General features: G+C 39.3%; 1 protein-coding gene across 3 annotated transcripts in view; it reads left to right on the top strand.

The window, feature by feature from the left end:
• LUC7L2 (LUC7 like 2, pre-mRNA splicing factor) overlaps window positions 1–23,086 on the top strand; it is a 225,451-nt gene that overhangs the window by 165,859 nt on the left and 36,506 nt on the right. For all 3 annotated transcript variants that reach the window (XM_053721357.1, XM_053721358.1, XM_053721356.1), the window contains 2 exons: window positions 12,289–12,465; window positions 12,584–12,678. In XM_053721357.1, the coding sequence (XP_053577332.1) occupies window positions 12,289–12,465; window positions 12,584–12,678 (272 nt within the window). The remainder of the gene's footprint in view (window positions 1–12,288; window positions 12,466–12,583; window positions 12,679–23,086) is intronic.

Raw genomic sequence — 23,086 nt, 5'->3', positions numbered from 1 at the left:
ATTTGAGCCTGAATCATTAATGGACCATTTGTGTGAAGGTTTCATCCATACAAACTTTAGAAATAAATCAAACTTTACCCCTAAACTTCAAAACAATGCCCACATAGAAATTTTCAGGCAATTGGTTACTGATGATTTAGATCAGATTCCAAAGAGTTTAAATAAAAAGAACAACCTCTATTGGAATGAGAAACAGGCCCTTCAGTCTTTAAAGAATGATAAGTCTATCGTCATAAGACAAGCCGATAAAGGCGGGGGAACTGTCATTCAAGATCTGACAGATTATCTAAAAGAGGCAAATAGAATTCTGGATGACAAGAATTATTACATTAAATTGTCATTTGATCCAACCAATAAATACTTGGCCACATTGGGTGATATAGTAGAGTGTGCCTATAAAGAAGGTATAGTAAATAAAAAAGAAAAAAATTATTTAATTCCAACTGAACCTAACAAAGCCTTTTATTACCATCTCCCCAAGTTGCATAAAGACTCCAAATGTCCACCCGGTCGCCCGATAATCTCGGGAATAGGGAGTTTAACAGATAATGCTTCATCTTACGTTGACTTCTTTTTACAGAAGTACGTAATAGGTCTAGCCTCCTATATACGAGACTCATCGGACTTGATTAGTAAACTTGAAAAAATTAACATCACTTGTGACCTAATTTGGATCACATGTGATGTACAAGCCCTTTACTCAAATATTCCACATACAATGGGTATCCAAGCTATTTCTGAAGTTCTAGAGATAGACATGTATCTACCAGATACCCAAAAAGAATTCATTCTATCGTTAATTTCTTTTATTTTACACCATAATTATTTTATTTTTCAAGATGAATACTATCTTCAGGTTAGAGGAACGGCCATGGGTACCAGGTTCGCCCCTAGCTATGCCAATTTATACATGGGATCATTCGAACAACAGTATATATATGACCCAAACTTTGGGGCGAACCTGGTATACTATGGCCGTTTTATAGATGATTTGATTATCGTCTGGAAAGGCGACAAATTATCAGCAGAAAACTTTGTAAAGCATCTAAATAATAACAATAGAGGCTTAAGATTCACTAGTACAATAGATGATAGTGGTGTGGTTTTCTTGGACTTATCAATACGTTTCGAAAACAATAAAATTATTACCAGCACACATTTTAAGCAAGTTGACTGTAATAGTTACTTAGACTATAGGAGCAATCACCATCACCCATGGAAGACAAATGTACCCTATGGGCAGTTCAAACGAATCCGTAGAAATTGCAGTAACATAACGGATTATGAGTCCCAGAGCAAAATCCTTAAAAAAAGATTTAGAGAAAAAAGGTATCCAGGATATATCATTAATAGCGGATATGAAAGAGCTAAAAATGATGACAGAAATTTATATTTCTTAAAAAATTCAAATAGATCTCAAGAGAGCCGAGAAAATCAAGTCATGTTTATTACAGAATATAATTGCAATCATGATATGATCAAAAGAAGTATAGATAAACATTGGAAAATCCTTAAGAAGGACCCTATATTAGGTCAGTTACTTGATACAAAACCAACAGTAGTCTTTAAAAAGGCACCAAACCTAAAAAGGATTTTAGCACCCAGCAAAATTGTTAAAAATAAGATCAAAGTTATGCAAAATAAAAATAATGAAGAAAGATCGAATCAATTTGGAAATAAAAATATCAGTGAACGACTAAGAAAAGGGAGTTTTAAATGCAATAATAAGAAATGTAAGATGTGCAATCATATTACTCATAATGTAAACACATTTCAATCAAAGGTCACCTCGAAAACATATAGAATGAATAGTCGAATGACATGTGCATCTAACTATATAATCTACATGTTAACTTGTATTTGTGGATATCAATATATAGGTCGCACTTGCAGACGCCTAAGTGTAAGATGGTCCGAACACTTTCGTAACGTTAAAAAGAATTATAAATTACATAGTGTATCCAGACACTGTAATGCAAAACATGACGGAAATCCATGCTGTTTAAAAATAACTCCAATAGAACATATCCCTAAATCTGATCTTTACAACCGTTTTTTCAGATTGAGACAAAGAGAGACCTTTTGGATATATAGGTTACAAACCTTACATCCATTAGGCCTCAACTTGAATATAGATCTTGCAGCCTTTAATTAATCAACAAAATTAAATAATCAAACCATTGAATAAACAAAGTAAATACATTATTACATATAGAGAATAATAATCAATACAAAGACAAAAATAGGAGATAAAGACAAGAAGTCTTTCTGGTCAATTAAATCATAGCCAGCTCTATTATGACACCAGTTAAGAACAATTACCCTACATCAACTGATGGTCAAATACATATGCATTAACATGCAGATTATGAACAAATATGTCCTTTTGGTCAAATGGTTTAGAAAACATAATAATTGATTTTATTGATACATAATTTTATGACACTTAATAATTATAACATAGAATTGTAAGAAATAAATTCATAACCATATTTGTTATTTTAAACGCTGTATAGCATAATGTCAGAATGTGTGTATTTTATATAAGATAATGACATAATTATTGAGACCAAGGTAAAATTTGGGCACATTTTATATTGAGATTACATTGGAATATACTGTAGATGTATGATACATGGAGCCCCTTTTAATATAGTTTATGATAGAAGAAATAGAATAAATAATAATTATTGAAATAATCAACGATAATTAGTCACGCAAGACAGTATAATTAAATGAAATAAGATCGAAATAAAATTCAAATTTGTAACGGATGTATATTAGCATTGTTATGACACAATACAAAGTTGAGTATAATAGCATGATTTCCAATGTGGTCTGAAATAAACGTGCTCATTGAGAATAACATATCCGCCCTCCTTAAGGGTGTGTGAGGCTTTAGATGTTGTGATTGGTTAGAAGAGGTACATAAGCAGCAGGAATACCATACTGTGTATTTAAGCCTGATGAAACGACCTTGCATGGTCGAGAAACGCGTTGCTGATTTTAAAACATTTTAAATAAATTGTTTTTAGTGTACCTTGTTTGGAGTGGGTTTTACTTTCACTCTAGTACTGTTACAAATCAACATCTTGAAATCGCAGTGTATGGGACACCTGGTTTGTCTATACTGTGATCCTATTATTTGAACCGGACGTCTGCAAGGAAGGTGTGTGAGCCCAAAGAAACGGTGATTGGCTACAACATTCACGTGACTGCAGGAGTTTGGTGCATGCCATTGGTTGGTCTTCCGGGCGACGGTTGAGGTCCCGGTCTGTCTCACTAGGCACGATTTGGTGCCGTTTCGTTTGTAAGTATTCCATCTATATGTTACTTGAGCGTGTCTGCAGATTGTAACAATATTACCCTATGTCTGGCGCCTTCTTACTTTCAATCTAGATTCGCTCTTTATACAAGTTTGTATTTTAAAAATTAATTTCAGTTACAATACAATATGTTTCTGCTCAGCTAGCACAGATGTGTATCTGAGTTTTAGGGGCAAGTAACAGGTCTGTGCTAATTACTGTATTTTCAGAATTTATTTGTTTATCCGATTTATTCAGACTCTCGTCTCCAAACCCCATGATGTATGCTGGCTTGGTTGATTATCCGATTCATGTAATGACCTCATGTGGAGTCAGAGCTTCAAAGCTAAATCTTTTGTTCCTAGCTGAAGTAATCAGGAAAAAGGGGGGTTGGGGCTGGTCTGTGATGAGACCAATTCACATCAAATTAGGATTTAGCTAAAAATGAAATATTAGATTTTATGATGCATCTGTAGTTTATTTAATGTTACTCACAGATACCCTGACAAATATCTCTACAGGGTCAGGGTTTCTACTCCAACCTCTTCATTGTCCCAATGAAGGAAGGCTCTTATTATCCAATTCTGGACTTAAAAACTCTGAACAAATTTGTTCTGGTGCACACTTTCAAAATGCCAATGGTTCATACCATTTTGCCTCTAATTCAGGAGGGTCAATTTATGACAATAGATTTAAATTATGCATATCTGCAATTTCCAATTCACAAGGATAATTTCCAATTTCTAAGATTTGCCTTTTGTCTGCATCTTCACAAAGATTTTAGGGGCCCTCTTAGCAGTGATCAGAGCTCAGGGAATCTGTTTTGCTCCATATTTGGACAATATATTGGTTCACGCGCCGTATTTTTTTTTTTGGCCACTGTTCGTACCCACAGAATGGTACGAACAGGAAATAAATGTCCCCAGAAGTTTATCACCAGCCGCAAGGGTGTTCTTTCTGGGTGTGGTAAGACTCTGTTCAAATGTGCTTATTTCTGACAGAGCTTCGCAGAATCAAAATTCCGCATGCCGGTCTTTCTCTACAGATGGCTCATTCTCCATCTGTAGCACAATGTATGGAAGTAGTGGGTCTTATGGTAGCAGTGTCAGACGCACGGTACCTTTTTGCTCTTTCATTTTCATCCTCTCTAATTGTCCATGCTTCAACATTGGTCAAAGGATTGTTTCCATCTTGAACAGCAGATATAACTCAGTTTTTCAGTCAAATTTCTCTCATGGTGGAGGTAAAGTCCCTATTTGACCTTTTGGAGCTTCTTTTCTTCGGCCTATTTGGACCATAGTCACTACGGTCTCAAGTCTGATGGATTAGGGTGCAATTTGGGAGTCTCAAGGGGCGCAAGTAGTAAGTTCCCAGCTGGGAGGTGAGGTTAACTATCAACATCCTAGAACTTTGTACAAATCTTTGTGCCCTTCAATCTTAGCCCCTTCTCAAACAGGAAAAATTAATTTTATTCCAATCTGACGTCACTGCAGTGGATTACATCAGTTATCAATGAGGGACTCAAAGTCTTTTAGCTATGCGTATGGTATCTCACATTCTGTCTTGGGCAGTGGAAAACCACTTAACCCTATCGGCCATTCACATTCCGGGAATGAAAAATTAGGAAGCAGACTACCTTAGTCCTCAGTCCGTCCATCCAGGGGATTGGTCTCTTCATCAGGATGTGTTCGATCAATTAGTCCTGAGGTGGGGTCTTCCAGAAATAGGTCTTATGGAGTCCAAATTGAACTGCAAACTTCTGGTTTATTGCGTCAGGTCATAAGATGCAAGAGCTCACACGATAGATGCTCCTAGTCTGCGCTTGGAACTTTTGTCTGGCCTATCTATTTCCTGTTTTTTCTTCTTCTAAGAGTCATTACAAGACTCAAACCGGAATTGGCTTCTGTAATTCTCATAGTTCCAGCGTGGCCCCGCAGAACTTGGTATGCGAACCTAATACAGATGTCATCTTTCTCTATGGGCTCTGCTCCTAACAGATCTGCTATCTCAAGGACCCTTGTATTATCTGGATCTCAAATCCCTGAATTTGATGGCGTGGAGATTGAACGCCTAGTTTCTCAGATTAGCTCTTCTTTACTGCAAGCCAGAAAGCCTGTCACTCAGAAAATGTATCATAAAATTTGGAAAACTTACTTACTTTGGTGTTCTTGTAGAGGTTTCTCTTGGAAATCTTTTAGAATCCCTAGAATTCTTCAGTTCCTTCAAGATAGACTAGATAAGGGATTATCAGATAGTTCTTTAAAAAGGTTAAATTTCAGCATTACCTGATGATCAAACTTTTTGTCCAAGCCTTGGTGAGAGTTTTCTCCCCCTTGGAATTTGAATCTTGTTCTTTCTGTTCTGCAAGGTGGGGACCTATGCACTCCTCTAAAGTTGTCATGGAGGGTTCACTTTCTTCTACCCATTTCTTCTGCTAGAACAGTTTCTGAATTATCTGCCCTGTCTTCTGATCACCTCTTCTTGATTTTTCGTCAGGATAAAGCGGTCCTCCAGACTAAATATGATCTACCAAAGGTAGTGTCTTCAGAAAATATTAATCAGGAAATTATTTTTCCTTCTCTGTGCCGAAATCCTTCTAAACCTTCGGAACGCATACTTCACTATTTGGATGTAGTCAGAGCCTTAAAATTCTAACTTCAAAAAAAAAAACAGGAACCATATTTCACAGCAAAGACTACAGGTAGTGCTTGAGACTGCTTATACAAAGCTAAAAAAAACAGATAATTAAGATAACGTTACCGCCGCACAGCCCACCAGTCAAACTTTAGCTTATTTAACATGCTACCATTATCGTTATTACGCATGCAAAGAGAAAGAGAGAGAGGTCTAGACCACAGTTGTATGTTCCCTATGCTAACAGCTCATACCTTTTTCTAAATGTATTATTTTTATTTTTTTTTACAAAATTGCTTTTGTCTGGAAAGTCCTTCAGGCAGCAGTGTCTGACAAATAGGAACTGCCACTGTTTTTGTCCCACCCATCCTTAACATAGACTCTCAGCTTGGGTATTGTATCCCACATGTTGGACACCTATGGTCTCTCTCTCTTTTGGGATGAGGAGAGTCCATAGGACCCACCTGCATTTTTACAAGATGGGCGATCTTATTTGCACCTCTTAACCCTGTTTTCTGTCTTTCTCACCTTTTTCTATCTCTCTCCTCGGCTATACGTAAACTGTGGGGAGAGGAGGTGGGGGTGGGGGTTTAAAACTCTTGTGAGGGTTCTTGACCTCTTTCTAGTGGCAGGAAATATATCCCACATGCTATAGACCCTCCTCACCCCAAAAGAAATATTTATTGGTAAGTATAAATTCTGTTTTGTAAATCACAACCCCAAATCCATATGAATTGATTAACTGATTCTGTTATAAGCTTAATATCACCTGTGAAAAGGAGATCGTGTGCAAAACATTTATATAGAGGAATATCTATACATCCCACCAACCCATAGAAAAGTTACTGTAAGAGGGATCTTGTTGCAATACCTTCCTGCTAGATTCCATTCTCTCCCTCCCTGCTCGATTCTTTTTTTTTTTAATTTTTTTTTATTTTACTACCCCATTTGCATCAATTTTTATTGGCCCATTTCCACAACCAATATTTTTTTCTCCAGCATTGGGACAGACATATAAAATATAGATTGGTGAGGCAATGAGACATGACTTTCAGGTGTACTCTGCCACCCCATTTGGATGGGTTGTAGTCTGTGGAGACCTCCAAGTGTAATTGTTATGGTCTCACCTGGGAAGAGATGCTTACTATTAATGGTTTGGGGCACCTGACAATTGTTCTTGCATTAGCAGCTTTCCTGCTGAGTACATGGGTGACATGAAGACTTGCATGTATATAGAATGGCGGCACTTCCAACCCTTTAAGAGTCTATAGCGTCTGGTGCATCTCTCCATAATTCAGAAAATCACACATTACTAAAATTAATTACTAAAAGAAAAGTGCTCCACTGGATGTCTTGAATCATAAGGTGCATCTGTAGTACCCCTGGACACAATTGATATTCAAAGGCAGGGTGTAATAAAATAGAGTTTAATAAAATAATTTAAAATACAAATTGTATTTCACCTTTAATAGCATTAGGTCAAAGAAGAGACTTTTTTTTTTTTTTTATGTTGAGCAGCATAAGGGGCAGTAGGCAATATGAATTAGATCAGCACAAGCAAATTTTCTGCCATATGGGATATCCCCACTTTCTTAACGGGAGTAGCATGTTAAACACATTTCAGTAATTCATCTTCTGGGAGTAGATGTGTAGAAAGCAGATGACCTCAAACTTTCAAATATTCCTCCCAGGATTGTGGGTAGTTCTTATCTCTTTTTCAAGATACGATGAGTCCACGGATTTCATCCTTCTGGTATTGCGCCTCCTGGTCAACAGGAGGAGGCAAAGAGCACCACAGCAGAGCTGTATAAATAGCTCCTCCCTTCCCTCCCAACCCAGTCATTTGACCGAAGTTAGGAAGAGAAAGTCAAAGATTCTGAATACTTGTCGAGCGCTTAGGTTTACTCCTCGTCTTTCAGTGGCTCAGTCCCGGGAGGTACTCGGATTGATGGTGACGGCAATGGACATCATACCGTTTGCTCGGTTTCATTTCAGGCCTCTGCAGCTAAGTATGCTCAGGCAGTGAAATGGAGATTATTCAGATTTGTCCCATCTCATATCCCTAGACAGGAGACAAGGGACTTTTTTCAATGGTGGTTGTCTCTGGATCGTATGTCCCGGGGGACATGCTTTCATAGTACTTCATGGATGTTTGTGACAATGAATGCCAGCCTTTTGGGATGGGGAGCAGTCTGGAGCTTTTTAGAGGCTCAGGGAGTATGGACTCAGGCAGAGTCTCTCCTTCCCCTCAATATTCTAGGACTGAGGGCGATTTTCATTGCTTTTTGGGCTTGGCCTCAGTTAAGCTTTGGTCTAATTCATTAGATTCCGGTCGCATTAGTGGGAACTCCATCTGGAAGTATTTTTCCAATACGATTCTCAGATGGGGTTGGCCGGTGTCGGATATCATGGCGTTTCGTCGAATTGCCGAGCTTCCTATATATGGGTCCAGGTCCAGGGATCCCAGGCCGCGCTGATAGATGCTTTTACGGTTTCTTTGTCTTTAGTCTAGTATATCTCTTTTCCCCGTTTGCATTCCTTTCTCGGGTTATTGCTCGAATCGCTCCTCCTGCGTGGCCTCGCAGGTTTGGTATGCAGATCTGGTGGACATAACATTTCTGCCATCTTGTAAGTTTTCATTTAGGAGGGACCTTTGCATTCAGGGTCCCTTCCGTCTCTTAATTCTGTTTTCTCTGCAGCTGACTGCTTGGAGATTGCACGCTTTTAACTAAGCAGGGTTTTGCTTCCTATGGCTTACAATACGGAAATTTGCAGCCGACAGGGAGTTTTATAGTGACTCATCATGCAATCTGTTATGGTTGGTGCTGACTTCGTTCCCTATGGCTTACAATACTAAGATTGGCAGCTGCCAGGGAGGTTTATGTTAGTTCAGCATAGGTCTATGTTGACGAATGTTATTTATCCCTGCTCATAACTGCTTACATTATTTAACTGGCAGCCGATGGGGAGGGTTATTCTCTTCAATATGAAGGGTTAGGTATGTTTGGTACAGGTTTCACTCCCTATGACTTATTCAGCCAACAGGTAGCTTTACGATACTTATAACAGAGTCTTGTCTCGCGTTTTCGAGGTTCCCAACGGCTTGTTTTAATTTGTAGCCTACTGGGAGGTTTTTGTTTATTTCTTTACCATTTTGGATGTTAGCTCTCCCGACGGCTTCATTTTGTATAAAACTTTAAGTCGCCTGAGAGATTTGGTGAGTTACGCCCACGATTGGGCAGGGCTTAGTTTCGCGCCTTTGTTTGCGCGCCTTTTTGATCCCAGAAGAGGACTTCTCTGCTTGTTCAGCAGAGAGACTTTTGTTTAAGTTTGAAAATTTTCTTTTAGGTGCTTGGAAAACAGCTCTATAAGGCATGCCTTCTTTGCTGCGTTAGTAAAAAATAGCAGCAGGGCAGCTTCACTAGCACAAAAGCACTTAAAGGGCCACTAAACCCTACATCTTTCTTTCATGATTCAGATAGAACATACAAATTTAAACAACATTACAATTTACTTCTATTTATTTTGCTTCATATTTTAGATATCCTTATTTGAAGAAAAAGCAATGCACATGGGTGAGCCAATCACATGAGGCTTCTATGTGCAGCAACCAATCAGCAGCTACTGAGCATATCTAGATATGCTTTTCCGCACAGAATATCAAGAGAATAAAGCAAATTAGATAATAGAAGTAAATTAGAAAGATGTTTATAAATGCATTCTCTTTCTAAATCATGAAAGAAAAAATGTTAGTTTCATGTCCCTTTAAGAGTGTTTTTATAACCCGGATCATACTATTTGTTGGTGTTCAATCCGGTAGCAAGCAGACTCTTCTAGGTTTAGCTGGAGTCTGAAGATTCTTTATTATACATTCAATAAAGCATTGCACATCACATTTAAAGATACAGTTTCATATATTTTTTTGCAGTCACAGTAACTCATCTGATTTAATTAGAGTAAATAGGGTTGTGACTTGAACGTTATGGTTTTATACTAATGTGGAGCATGCATGATTTTATCTTTCTCCAAGATGAATTGGAGAAGGGGTTTTCAGTAGGTTCTTTAAAATGGACTTTTTTTCTGCTTTATTTGTTACACATGCGTTTGGCAGATGTTCCATCTTTTTGTCAGGCTGTGACTAGGGTCAGGCCTGTATTTAGACCGTTTGCTCCTCCTTGGAGTTTAAATTTTATTCTTGGAATTTCTCACGGTGTTCCGTTTGAACCTAGGTCTTCCATAGATATTCCGTTATTATCTTGGAAAGTTATATTTTTAATTGCTATTGCTTCTGCAGACAAGTATCTGAGCTTTCGGCATTACGATATATTCTCCTTATCTTCTTTTCATTCGGATAAGGTGGTGTTCCATGCGAAGCTTGATTTTCTTCCTAAAGTTGTTTCAAACAAGACTATTTCTCAGGAGATGGTTTTTCCTCCTTGTGTCCTAATCTTTCTTCTAGGAAGGTTCGTCTGTTACATGATTAGATGTAGTCCGTGCTTTAAAGTTCTGCTTTCAAGCACCTAAGGACTTTCGACAATCATCTTTTTTGATTGATTGTTGTTTTTTCCAGGGAGACGTAGGGGTCAGACAGCTACGACTACCTCTTTCTTTTTGCTTGAGGAGTATCATCGGTTTTGTATATGAAACTGCTGAATAGCAGTCTCCTGAACGAATTACGACTCAGGGCTGTCGTTTCCTCATGGACTCTCAGGAATGATGTTTCTGTTGATCAGCTTTGCATGGTTGCAGCTTGGTCTTCACACTTTTTCTAAATTTTACAAATGTTGATGTTTTTGCCTCAGCTGGGGCTGATAATAGACTTCACCGAAGTCATCAATTTCGTTTTGCACCTGTTATTTTTTGGGCCATAGTGCTCTTGTTTTCTAAGAAGCTTGGAGCCACAACTCCATTAACCTATTAACTTTATTGCCCAGACACTCCAGGGGCTTGCTCATTTTTTACATCTGTCACATTTTTATCCACTGTTTTTTCCACCTGTTTGCTATTTATCTTTGAATATTTGGATTTCATGATTTAGTCACTCATTATTTTTTATCAGTCTTTCATCACAGGATTATTTTTCATCACCGGATTATTTTTTCACAGTATTACTTTTTATTTTTATTTTTTCATATTTTATTTTTATTTCTATCACAGGATTATTTTTATCTCACTAATTTCTATCACAGGATTCACAAATTTTTTGGTAACTAAGAATTTTTTGTATCACCTACGCATGGATTGCTGAATCTCACTTTGTCCACCTATTCATTGGACTCTCATTGGACTCACATTAGACTTTTCATACATACATACATATTATTTGAGTATTGTGTATTTTACCATTGTGTATCTTACTTGCTTACTGTATATAGTGCAATAATTTTAATATGTTTATTTTATTATTGTATATTTATTGTTAACATGGATCCATGACTTTTTATGTATGCAACCATCTTTTATCAATATAAGCTCTTTCTATTAAATACTCTTTTAATTTAGTAGCAGTCTTAATACCTTAGCCTCCGTAGGATTGGCGCCTAGGTTTTAATCACACATTTCTTGCATTTTACGGTGTCAGCTAGGGACCACCACCCCTGGGCGAAAAGGTATTAGTCGGCGCTTCAGTACACCCTAATCCAATTTTGGTATTGTATCCCACAAGTAAGGATGAAATCCGTGGACTCATTGTATCTTGAAAAAGGAAATTTATGCTTACCTGATACATTTATTTCTTTTTCAATACGATGAGTCCACGGCCCGCCCTGTTCTATGAGACAGGTTATTAAATTTTTGTTAAACTTCAGACACCTCTGCACCTTGGCTTTTCCTTTCTCTTCCTAACTTCGGTCGAATGACTGGGTTGGGAGGGAAGGGAAGGGAGGAGCTATTTATACAGCTCTGCTGTGGTGCTCTTTGCCTCCTCCTGTTGACCAGGAGGCGTAATCCCACAAGTAAGGATGAAATCCGTGGACTTATCGTATCGAAAAAGAAATACATTTATCAGGTAAGCATAAATTTCCTTTTTTATACTTGGGTTACTTCTATGGTGGGCTACAGCTCTGGATCCTTCAGTCATTCTTTGCTTTGATTGATCTGATACCAGATGTAAATAAACTTGTGCAATACTGTTACCAATCAACTAATCATTGTGTAAAAGGGTCAGGTGTGCTTCTGCATAAATTAATGGTAAAGTGGGGAAAACAGTGATTGTACATTACATTATTTTACTTTGCTTAATTAAATGCTTTATAGGACAACAGCACACACTTATTTACCCAGTATGAATGCAGGATGCTACATACATTTGTGGCAGGATAAGATTTTTAGCTTCTTTTTTCTTCTCTAGGACATCTACCGCAATTCTATGCCGGCTTCCAGCATCCAGCAGCAAAAGCTCAGAGTTTGTGAAGTCTGCTCAGCATACTTGGGTCTGCATGACAATGACAGACGGCTCGCTGATCATTTTGGGGGCAAGTTGCACTTGGGTTTCATTGAGATACGTGAGAAACTAGAGGAGTTGAAGGTAGGATGCCTTTTATCAATGTAGCTATGAAGCTTTAGACAACTACGTTCTGGACATTGCTTGTATAAAATGTAGTTTTGCTGTGGTCTGTGTCTGATTATATTGCAAATATTTGCAGAGGCTTGTGGCAGAGAAACAGGAAAAACGAAACCAGGACAGGTTGAAACGGAGAGAAGAAAGGGAGAGGGAGGAACGTCAAAAATTAAAGAAGAGGTGAGGAGCAATCAGTTTGTTCAGTTATTAATGTGCCTTCTGTGTCACTGTTTAACATTTAGCATCTGTCTGAACGAGACCAGCCTAGATAAGCCAGATACATTGCCTGGGGGACCATTAACCCCATGCAATGGGTATGGAGCTATTTGTAGGTTTTCTGAATGTTGTATTCAGTTTACAGGGAGAGCCCAGCAGTAATGATGTGTAGCGCTGTTACCATTTCCTTCATGTAAATGGCAAGAGTCCATGACCTAGTGACGTATGGGATATATATTCCTACCAGGAGGGCCAAAGTTTCCCAAACCTCAAAATGCCTATAAATACACCTCCCACCACACACATACTTCAGTTATACAAACTTTGCCTCCTATGGAGGTGGTGAAGTGTGTGCTTGATTTCTTTCATGTAATTAGCAAGAGTCCATGAGCTAGTGACGTATGGGATATACATTCCTACCAGGAGGGGCAAAGTTTCCCAAACTTCAAAATGCCTATAAATACACCCCTCACCACACCCACAATTCAGTTTTACAAACTTTGCCTCCGATGGAGGTGGTGAAGTAAGTTTGTGCTAGATTCTACGTTGATATGCGCTCCGCAGCAAGTTGGAGCCCGGCTTTCCTCTCAGCGTGCAGTGAATGTCAGAGGGATGTGAGGAGAGTATTGCCTATTTGAATGCAGTGATCTCCTTCTACGGGGTCTATTTCATAGGTTCTCTGTTATCGGTCGTAGAGATTCATCTCTTACCTCCCTTTTCAGATCGACGATATACTCTTATATATACCATTACCTCTGCTGATTCTCGTTTCAGTACTGGTTTGGCTTTCTACAAACATGTAGATGAGTGTCCTGGGGTAAGTAAATCTTATTTTCTGTGACACTCTAAGCTATGGTTGGGCACTTTGTTTATAAAGTTCTAAATATATGTATTCAAACATTTATTTGCCTTGACTCAGAATGTTCAACTTTCCTTATTTTCTGACAGTCAGTTTCATATTTGGGATAATGCATTTGATTTAATCATTTTTTCTTACCTTCAAAAATTTGACTCTTCCCTGTGGGCTGTTAGGCTCGCGGGGGCTGAAAATGCTTCATTTTATTGCGTCATTCTTGGCGCGGACTTTTTTGGCGCAAAAAAATTGTTTCCGTTTCCGGCGTCATACGTATCGCCGGAAGTTGCGTCATTTTTTGACGTTATTTTGCGCCAAAAATGTCGGCGTTCCGGATGTGGCGTCATTTTGGCGCCAAAAAGCATTTAGGCGCCAAATAATGTGGGCGTCTTATTGGCGCGAAAAATATGGGCGTCGCTTTTGTCTCCACATTATTTAAGTCTCATTTTTCATTGCTTCTGGTTGCTAGAAGCTTGTTCTTTGGCATTTTTTCCCATTCCTGAAACTGTCATTTAAGGAATTTGATCAATTTTGCTTTATATATATATGTTGTTTTTTCTCTTACATATTGCAAGATGTCTCACGTTGCATCTGAGTCAGAAGATACTACAGGAAAATCGCTGTCTAGTGCTGGATCTACCAAAGCTAAGTGTATCTGCTGTAAACTTTTGGTAGCTATTCCTCCAGCTGTTGTTTGTATTGATTGTCATGACAAACTTGTTAAAGCAGATAATATTTCCTTTAGTAAAGTACCATTGCCTGTTGCAGTTCCTTCAACATCTAAGGTGCAGAATGTTCCTGATAATATAAGAGATTTTGTTTCTGAATCCATAAAGAAGGCTATGTCTGTTATTTCTCCTTCTAGTAAACGTAAAAAATCTTTTAAAACTTCTCTCCCTACAGATGAATTTTTAAATGAACATCATCATTCTGATTCTGATGACTCTTCTGGTTCAGAGGATTCTGTCTCAGAGGTTGATGCTGATAAATCTTCATATTTATTTAAAATGGAATTTATTCGTTCTTTACTTAAAGAAGTACTAATCGCTTTAGAAATAGAGGATTCTGGTCCTCTTGATACTATTTCTAAACGTTTGGATAAGGTATTTAAAGCTCCTGTGGTTATTCCAGAAGTTTTTCCTGTTCCTAATGCTATTTCTGCAGTAATTTCCAAAGAATGGGATAAATTGGGTAATTCATTTACTCCTTCTAAACGTTTTAAGCGATTATATCCTGTGCCGTCTGACAGATTAGAATTTTGGGACAAAATCCCTAAAGTTGATGGGGCTATTTCTACCCTAGCTAAACGTACTACTATTCCTACTTCAGATGGTACTTCGTTTAAGGATCCTTTAGATAGGAAAATTGAATCCTTTCTAAGAAAAGCTTATCTGTGTTCAGGTAATCTTCTTAGACCTGCTATATCTTTGGCTGATGTTGCTGCAGCTTCAACTTTCTGGTTGGAAACTTTAGCGCAACAAGTAACACATCATGATTCTCATGATATTATTATTCTTCTACAGCATGCTAATAATTTTATCTGTGATGCCATTTTTGATATTATCAGAGTTGATGTCAGGTTTATGTCTCTAGCTATTTTAGCTAGAAGAGCTTTATGGCTTAAAACTTGGAATGCTGATATGGCTTCTTAATCAACTTTACTTTCCATTTCTTTCCAGGGTAACAAACTATTTGGTTCTCAGTTGGATTCCATTATTTCAACTGTTACTGGTGGGAAGGAACTTTTTTACCACAGGATAAAAAATCTAAAGGTAAAAGCAGGGCTAAAAATCGTTTTCGTTCCTTTCGTTTCAACAAAGAACAAAAGCCTGATCCTTCATCCTCAGGAGCAGTTTCAGTTTGGAAACCATCTCCAGTCTGGAATAAATCCAAGCCAGCTAGAAAGGCAAAGCCTGCTTCTAAGTCCACATGAAGGTGCGGCCCTCATTCCAGCTCAGCTGGTAGGGGGCAGGTTACGTTTTTTCAAGGAAATTTGGATCAATTCTGTTCACAATCTTTGGATTCAGAGCATTGTTTCAGAAGGGTACAGAATTGGTTTCAAGATGAGACCTCCTGCAAAGAGATTTTTTCTTTCCCGTGTCCCAGTAAATCTAGTAAAAGCTCAAGTATTTCTGAAATGTGTTTCAGATCTAGAGTTGACTGGAGTAATTATGCCAGTTCCAGTTCCGGAACAGGGGATGGGGTTTTATTCAAATCTCTTCATTGTACCAAAGAAGGAGAATTCCTTCAGACCAGTTCTGGATCTAAAAATATTGAATCGTTATGTAAGAATACCAACGTTCAAGATGGTAACTGTAAGGACTATCTTGCCTTTTGTTCAGCAAGGGAATTATATGTCCACAATAGATTTACAGGATGCATATCTGCATATTCCGATTCATCCAGATCATTATCAGTTCCTGAGATTCTCTTTTCTGGACAAGCATTACCAGTTTGTGGCTCTGCCGTTTGGCCTAGCTACAGCTCCAAGAATTTTTACAAAGGTTCTCGGTGCCCTTCTGTCTGTAATCAGAGAACAGGGTATTGTGGTATTTCCTTATTTGGACGATATCTTGGTACTTGCTCAGTCTTTACATTTAGCAGAATCTCATACGAATCGACTTGTGTTGTTTCTTCAAGATCATGGTTGGAGGATCAATTTACCAAAAAGTTCTTTGATTCCTCAGACAAGGGTAACCTTTCTGGGTTTCCAGATGGATTCAGTGTCCATGACTCTGTCTTTAACAGACAAGAGACGTCTAAAATTGATTGCAGCTTGTCGAAACCTTCAGTCACAATCTTTCCCTTCGGTAGCCTTATGCATGGAAATTCTAGGTCTTATGACTGCTGCATCGGACGCGATCCCCTTTGCTCGTTTTCACATGCGACCTCTTCAGCTCTGTATGCTGAAGCAATGGTGCAAGGATTACACGAAGATATCTCAATTAATATCTTTAAAACCGATTGTTCGACACTCTCTAACATGGTGGACAGATCACCATCGTTTAATTCAGGGGGCTTCTTTTGTGCTTCCGACCTGGACTGTAATTTCAACAGATGCAAGTCTCACAGGTTGGGGAGCTGTGTGGGGATCTCTGACGGCACAAGGAGTTTGGGAATCTCAGGAGGTGAGATTACCGATCAATATTTTGGAACTCCGTGCAATTTTCAGAGCTCTTCAGTTTTGGCCTCTTCTGAAGAGAGAATCGTTCATTTGTTTTCAAACAGACAATGTCACAACTGTGGCATACATCAATCATCAAGGAGGGACTCACAGTCCTCTGGCTATGAAAGAAGTATCTCGAATTTTGGTTTGGGCGGAATCCAGCTCCTGTCTAATCTCTGCGGTTCATATCCCAGGTATAGACAATTGGGAAGCGGATTATCTCAGTCGCCAAACGTTGCATCCGGGCGAATGGTCTCTTCACCCAGAGGTATTTCTTCAGATTGTTCAAATGTGGGAACTTCCAGAAATAGATCTGATGGCGTCCCATCTAAACAAGAAACTTCCCAGGTATCTGTCCAGATCCCGGGATCCTCAGGCGGAGGCAGTGGATGCATTATCACTTCCTTGGAAGTATCATCCTGCCTATATCTTTCCGCCTCTAGTTCTTCTTCCAAGAGTAATCTCCAAGATTCTGAAGGAATGCTCGTTTGTTCTGCTGGTAGATCCGGCATGGCCTCACAGGTTTTGGTATGCGGATCTTGTCCGGATGGCCTCTTGCCAACCGTGGACTCTTCCGTTAAAGACCAGACCTTCTGTCACAAGGTCCTTTTTTCCATCAGGAACGCTTGATTCTTGGTCAAAGAGGTTTCTCTGACTCTGTGATTAATACTATGTTACAGGCTCGTAAATCTGTATCTCGAGAGATATATTATAGAGTCTGGAAGACTTATATTTCTTGGTGTCTTTCTCATCATTTTTCTTGGCATTCTTTTAGAATACCGAGAATTTTACAGTTTCTTCAGGATGGTTTAGATAAGGGTTTGTCCGCAAGTTCTTTGAAAGGACAAATCTCTGCTCTTTCTGTTCTTTTTCACAGAAAGATTGCTATTCTTCCTGATATTCATTGTTTTGTACAAGCTTTGGTTCGTATAAAACCTGTTAAGTCAATTTCTCCTCCTTGGAGTTTGAATTTGGTTCTGGGAGCTCTTCAAGCTCCTCCGTTAGAACCTATGCATTCATTGGACATTAAATTACTTTCTTGGAAAGTTTTGTTCCTTTTGGCCATCTCTTCTGCCAGAAGAGTTTCTGAATTATCTGCTCTTTCTTGTGAGTCTCCTTTTCTTCATTTTTCATCAGGATAAGGCGGTGTTGCGAACTTCTTTTGAATTTTTACCTAAAGTTGTGAATTCCAACAACATTAGTAGAGAAATTGTGGTTCCTTCATTATGTCCTAATCCTAAGAATTCTAAGGAGAAATCGTTGCATTCTTTGGATGTTGTTAGAGCTTTGAAATATTATGTTGAAGCTACGAAATCTTTCCGTAAGACTTCTAGTTTATTTGTTATCTTTTCCGGTTCTAGAAAAGGCCAGAAAGCTTCTGCCATTTCTTTGGCATCTTGGTTGAAATCTTTAATTCATCTTGCCTATGTTGAGTCGGGTAAAACTCCGCCTCAAAGAATTACAGCTCATTCTACTAGGTCAGTTTCTACTTCCTGGGCGTTTAGGAATGAAGCTTCGGTTGACCAGATTTGCAAAGCAGCAACTTGGTCCTCTTTGCATACTTTTACTAAATTCTACCATTTTGATGTATTTTCTTCTTCTGAAGCAGTTTTTGGTAGAAAAGTACTTCAGGCAGCGGTTTCAGTTTGAATCTTCTGCTTATGTTTTTCGTTAAACTTTATTTTTGGGTGTGGATTATTTTCAGCAGGAATTGGCTGTCTTTATTTTATCCCTCCCTCTCTAGTGACTCTTGTGTGGAAAGATCCACATCTTGGGTAGTCATTATCCCATACGTCACTAGCTCATGGACTCTTGCTAATTACATGAAAGAAAACATAATTTATGTAAGAACTTACCTGATAAATTCATTTCTTTCATATTAGCAAGAGTCCATGAGGCCCGCCCTTTTTTTGTGGTGGTTATGATTTTTGTATAAAGCACAATTATTCCAATTCCTTATTTTATATGCTTTCGCACTTTTTTATCACCCCACTTCTTGGCTATTCGTTAAACTGAATTGTGGGTGTGGTGAGGGGTGTATTTATAGGCATTTTGAGGTTTGGGAAACTTTGCCCCTCCTGGTAGGAATGTATATCCCATACGTCACTAGCTCATGGACTCTTGCTAATATGAAAGAAATGAATTTATCAGGTAAGTTCTTACATAAATTATGTTTTTCTTCTTAAATGGAAAGAGTCCCAGCTGCATTCATTACTTTTGGTAAATAAGAACCTGGCCACCAGGAGGAGGCAAAGGCACCCCAGCCAAAGGCTTAAATGCTCCTCCCACTCCCCTCATCCCCCAGTCATTCTTTGCCTTTCGTCCCAGGAGGTTGGCAGATAAGTGTCAGAATTTTTAATTTTTGTTTTTGTCTCTTATGGAGGGTAGTACTCTTCTGCATGGGGCAGGAGTTTTAAGTAGTCCTGTCAGTCTCTCAGTGAGGGCTTGGTTGAAAGTTAGTCTGGAGATGCAGGTAGTCTTTCTGCGAAATCATCCCCACTCATGTTAACAGCTCCTCAAGCAATCGGCGTTGTCTAACTTCGCTCCGCTGCCTACTTTCTTCTCTCAAGTCCATGGCGGAGGCGATGCTACTATCCGTCACACTTGAAAGGCCTTGTTCCTGTTCCACAGCGTAGATTCTGGTAAGATCATTTCATTTTACTTTATTCATCATTGTACTGTAATGTGAATGTTTTCCCCAGAGGCTACCACCTTGCGGGTCTAACTAATATAAGGGTCTCAGTGAGTCTCTTTTAGTATCTTGGAATCGAGAGTTAATATCTCCTGAGGGGGGGGTTATTGAACAGGGGGGTTTATAATCATGTTTGTTATGTGATTCAATCTGCTTATGTGTGATGTTTTTGGGCTTGTGGTTTGGAACTTTGAGGCCTTTTGAAGTGATGCAGCCTTTTGGTTGGGCGTGCTTTCTTCTGTTAAGTGTGATCAGTCCACGGGTCATCATTACTTCTGGGATATTACTCCTCCCCAACAGGAAGTGCAAGAGGATTCACCCAGCAGAGCTGCATATAGCTCCTCCCCTCTACGTCACTCCCAGTCATTCTCTTGCACCCAACGACTAGATAGGATGTGTGAGAGGACTATGGTGATTATACTTAGTTTTATATCTTCAATCAAAAGTTTGTTATTTTAAAATAGCACCGGAGTGTGTTATTACCTCTCTGGCAGAGTTTGAAGAAGAATCTACCAGAGTTTTGCTATGATTTTAGCCGGAGTAGTTAAGATCATATTGCTGTTCTCGGCCATCTGAGGAGTGAGGTAAACTTCAGATCAGGGGACAGCGGGCAGATGAATCTGCATAGAGGTATGTAGCAGTTTTTATTTTCTGACAATGGAATTGATGAGAAAATCCTGCCATACCGATATGTCATGTATGTATACTTTACACTTCAGTATTCTGGGGAATGGTACTTCACTAGAATTACACTGTAAGAAATACATAAAGCTGTTTAATAACTAGAGATTATGTTTAACGTTTTTGCTGGAATGTAAAATCGTTTTCATTTGCTGAGGTACTGTGTGAATAAATGTTTGGGCACTATTTTTCCACTTGGCAGTTGCTTAATCTGTTTTTCTGACAGTTTCTGTTCTCCCTCACTGCTGTGTGTGAGGGGGAGGGGCCGTTTTTTGGCGCTTTTTCTATGCATCAAATATTTCAGTCAGCAACTCATTGTATTCCCTGCATGATCCGGTTCATCTCTACAGAGCTCAGGGGTCTTCAAAACTTATTTTGAGGGAGGTAATTTCTCTCAGCAGAGCTGTGAGAATTATAGTTTGACTGAGATAAAAAACGTTTATTCTGTAATTTGTTTCCTGCTTTCAGAATTTGTTATCTTTGCTAATGGGATTAAACCTTTGCTAAAGTTGTGTTGTTTACAAGGATTGAGGCTATAACTGTTTCAATTTATTAATTTTCAACTGTCATAGATCTTCTGTGCTTCTTAAAGGCACAGTACATTTTAATATTATTCTAATTGAATTGTATTTCCAAGTTGCAAGTTTATTTGCTAGTGTGTTAAACATGTCTGATTCAGAGGATGATACCTGTGTCATTTGTTGCAATGCCAAAGTGGAGCCCAATAGAAATTTATGTACTAACTGTATTGATGCTACTTTAAATAAAAGTCAATCTGTACAAATTGAACAAATTTCACCAAACAACGAGGGGAGAGTTATGCCGACTAACTCGCCTCACGTGTCAGTACCTACATCTCCCGCTCAGAGGGAGGTGCGTGATATTGTAGCGCCGAGTACATCTGGGCGGCCATTACAAATCACATTACAGGATATGGCTACTGTTATGACTGAGGTTTTGGCTAAATTACCAGAACTAAGAGGTAAGCGTGATCACTCTGGGGTGAGAACAGAGTGCGCTGATAATATTAGGGCCATGTCAGACACTGCGTCACAGGTGGCAGAACATGAGGACGGAGAACTTCATTCTGTGGGTGACGGTTCTGATCCAAACAGACTGGATTCAGATATTTCAAATTTTAAATTTAAACTGGAAAACCTCCGTGTATTACTAGGGGAGTTGTTAGCGGCTCTGAATGATTGTAACACAGTTGCAATACCAGAGAAAATGTGTAGGTTGGATAAATATTTTGCGGTACCGACGAGTACTGAGGTTTTTCCTATACCTAAGAGACTTACTGAAATTGTTACTAAGGAGTGGGATAGACCTGGTGTGCCGTTCTCACCCCCTCCGATATTTAGAAAAATGTTTCCAATAGACGCCACCACAAGGGACTTGTGGCAAACGGTCCCTAAGGTGGAGGGAGCAGTTTCTACCTTAGCTAAGCGTACCACTATCCCGGTGGAGGATAGCTGTGCTTTTTCAGATCCAATGGATAAAAAGTTAGAGGGTTACCTTAAGAAAATGTTTGTTCAACAAGGTTTTATATTGCAACCCCTTGCATGCATTGCGCCGATCACGGCTGCAGCGGCATTCTGGATTGAGTCTCTGGAAGAGAACATTGGTTCAGCTACTCTGGACGACATTACGGACAGGCTTAGAGTCCTTAAACTAGCTAATTCATTCATTTCGGAGGCCGTAGTACATCTTACTAAACTTACGGCGAAGAATTCAGGATTCGCCATTCAGGCACGCAGGGCGCTGTGGCTAAAATCCTGGTCAGCTGATGTTACTTCTAAGTCTAAATCGCTTAATATACCTTTCAAAGGGCAGACCTTATTCGGGCCCGGGTTGAAAGAGATTATCGCTGACATTACAGGAGGTAAAGGCCATGCCCTGCCTCAGGCCAAAGCCAAGACTAGACAGTCTAATTTTCGTTCCTTTCGTAATTTCAAAGCAGGAGCAGCATCAACTTCCTCTGCACCAAAACAGGAAGGAGCTGTTGCTCGCTACAGACAAGGCTGGAAACCTAACCAGTCCTGGAACAAGGGCAAGCAGACTAGGAAACCTGCTGCTGCCCCTAAAACAGCATGAATTGAGGGCCCCCGATCCGGGATCGGATCTAGTGGGGGGCAGACTTTCTCTCTTCGCCCAGGCTTGGGCAAGAGATGTTCAGGATCCCTGGGCGCTAGAGATAATATCTCAGGGATACCTTCTGGACTTCAAATACTCTCCTCCAAGAGAGAGATTTCATCTGTCAAGATTGTCAACAATCCAGACAAAGAAAGAGGCGTTTCTACGCTGCGTACAAGAGCTCTTGTTAATGGGAGTAATCCATCCAGTTCCACGATCGGAACAGGGACAGGGGTTTTACTCAAATCTGTTTGTGGTTCCCAAAAAAGAGGGAACTTTCAGACCAATCCTGGACTTAAAGATCCTAAACAAATTCCTAAGAGTTCCATCGTTCAAGATGGAGACTATTCGGACAATTTTACCTATGATCCAAGAGGGTCAATACATGACCACTGTAGATTTAAAGGATGCTTACCTTCACATACCGATTCACAAAGATCATTATCGGTACCTATAGACAGGCATTACCAGTTTGTGGCTCTTCCATTCGGATTGGCTACAGCTCCAAGAATCTTCACAAAGGTTCTGGGTGCTCTTCTGGCGGTACTAAGACCGCGGGGAATCTCGGTAGCTCCATACCTAGACGACATTCTGATACAAGCTTCAAGCTTTCAAACTGCCAAGTCTCATACAGAGTTAGTGCTGGCATTTCTAAGGTCACATGGATGGAAGGTGAACGGAAAGAAAAGTTCACTCGTTCCACTCACAAGAGTTCCCTTCCTGGGGACTCTTATAGATTCTGTAGAAATGAAGATTTACCTGACAGAGGACAGGCTAACAAGACTTCAAAGTGCTTGCCGCACCCTTCATTCCATTCAACACCCGTCAGTGGCTCAATGCATGGAGG

Source organism: Bombina bombina, chromosome 7, assembly GCF_027579735.1.
Source record: "Bombina bombina isolate aBomBom1 chromosome 7, aBomBom1.pri, whole genome shotgun sequence".
Classification (NCBI taxonomy): domain Eukaryota; kingdom Metazoa; phylum Chordata; class Amphibia; order Anura; family Bombinatoridae; genus Bombina; species Bombina bombina.
The sequence above is the reverse complement of the archived record's forward strand: the minus strand, read 5'-3'. Positions and strand labels throughout refer to the sequence as shown.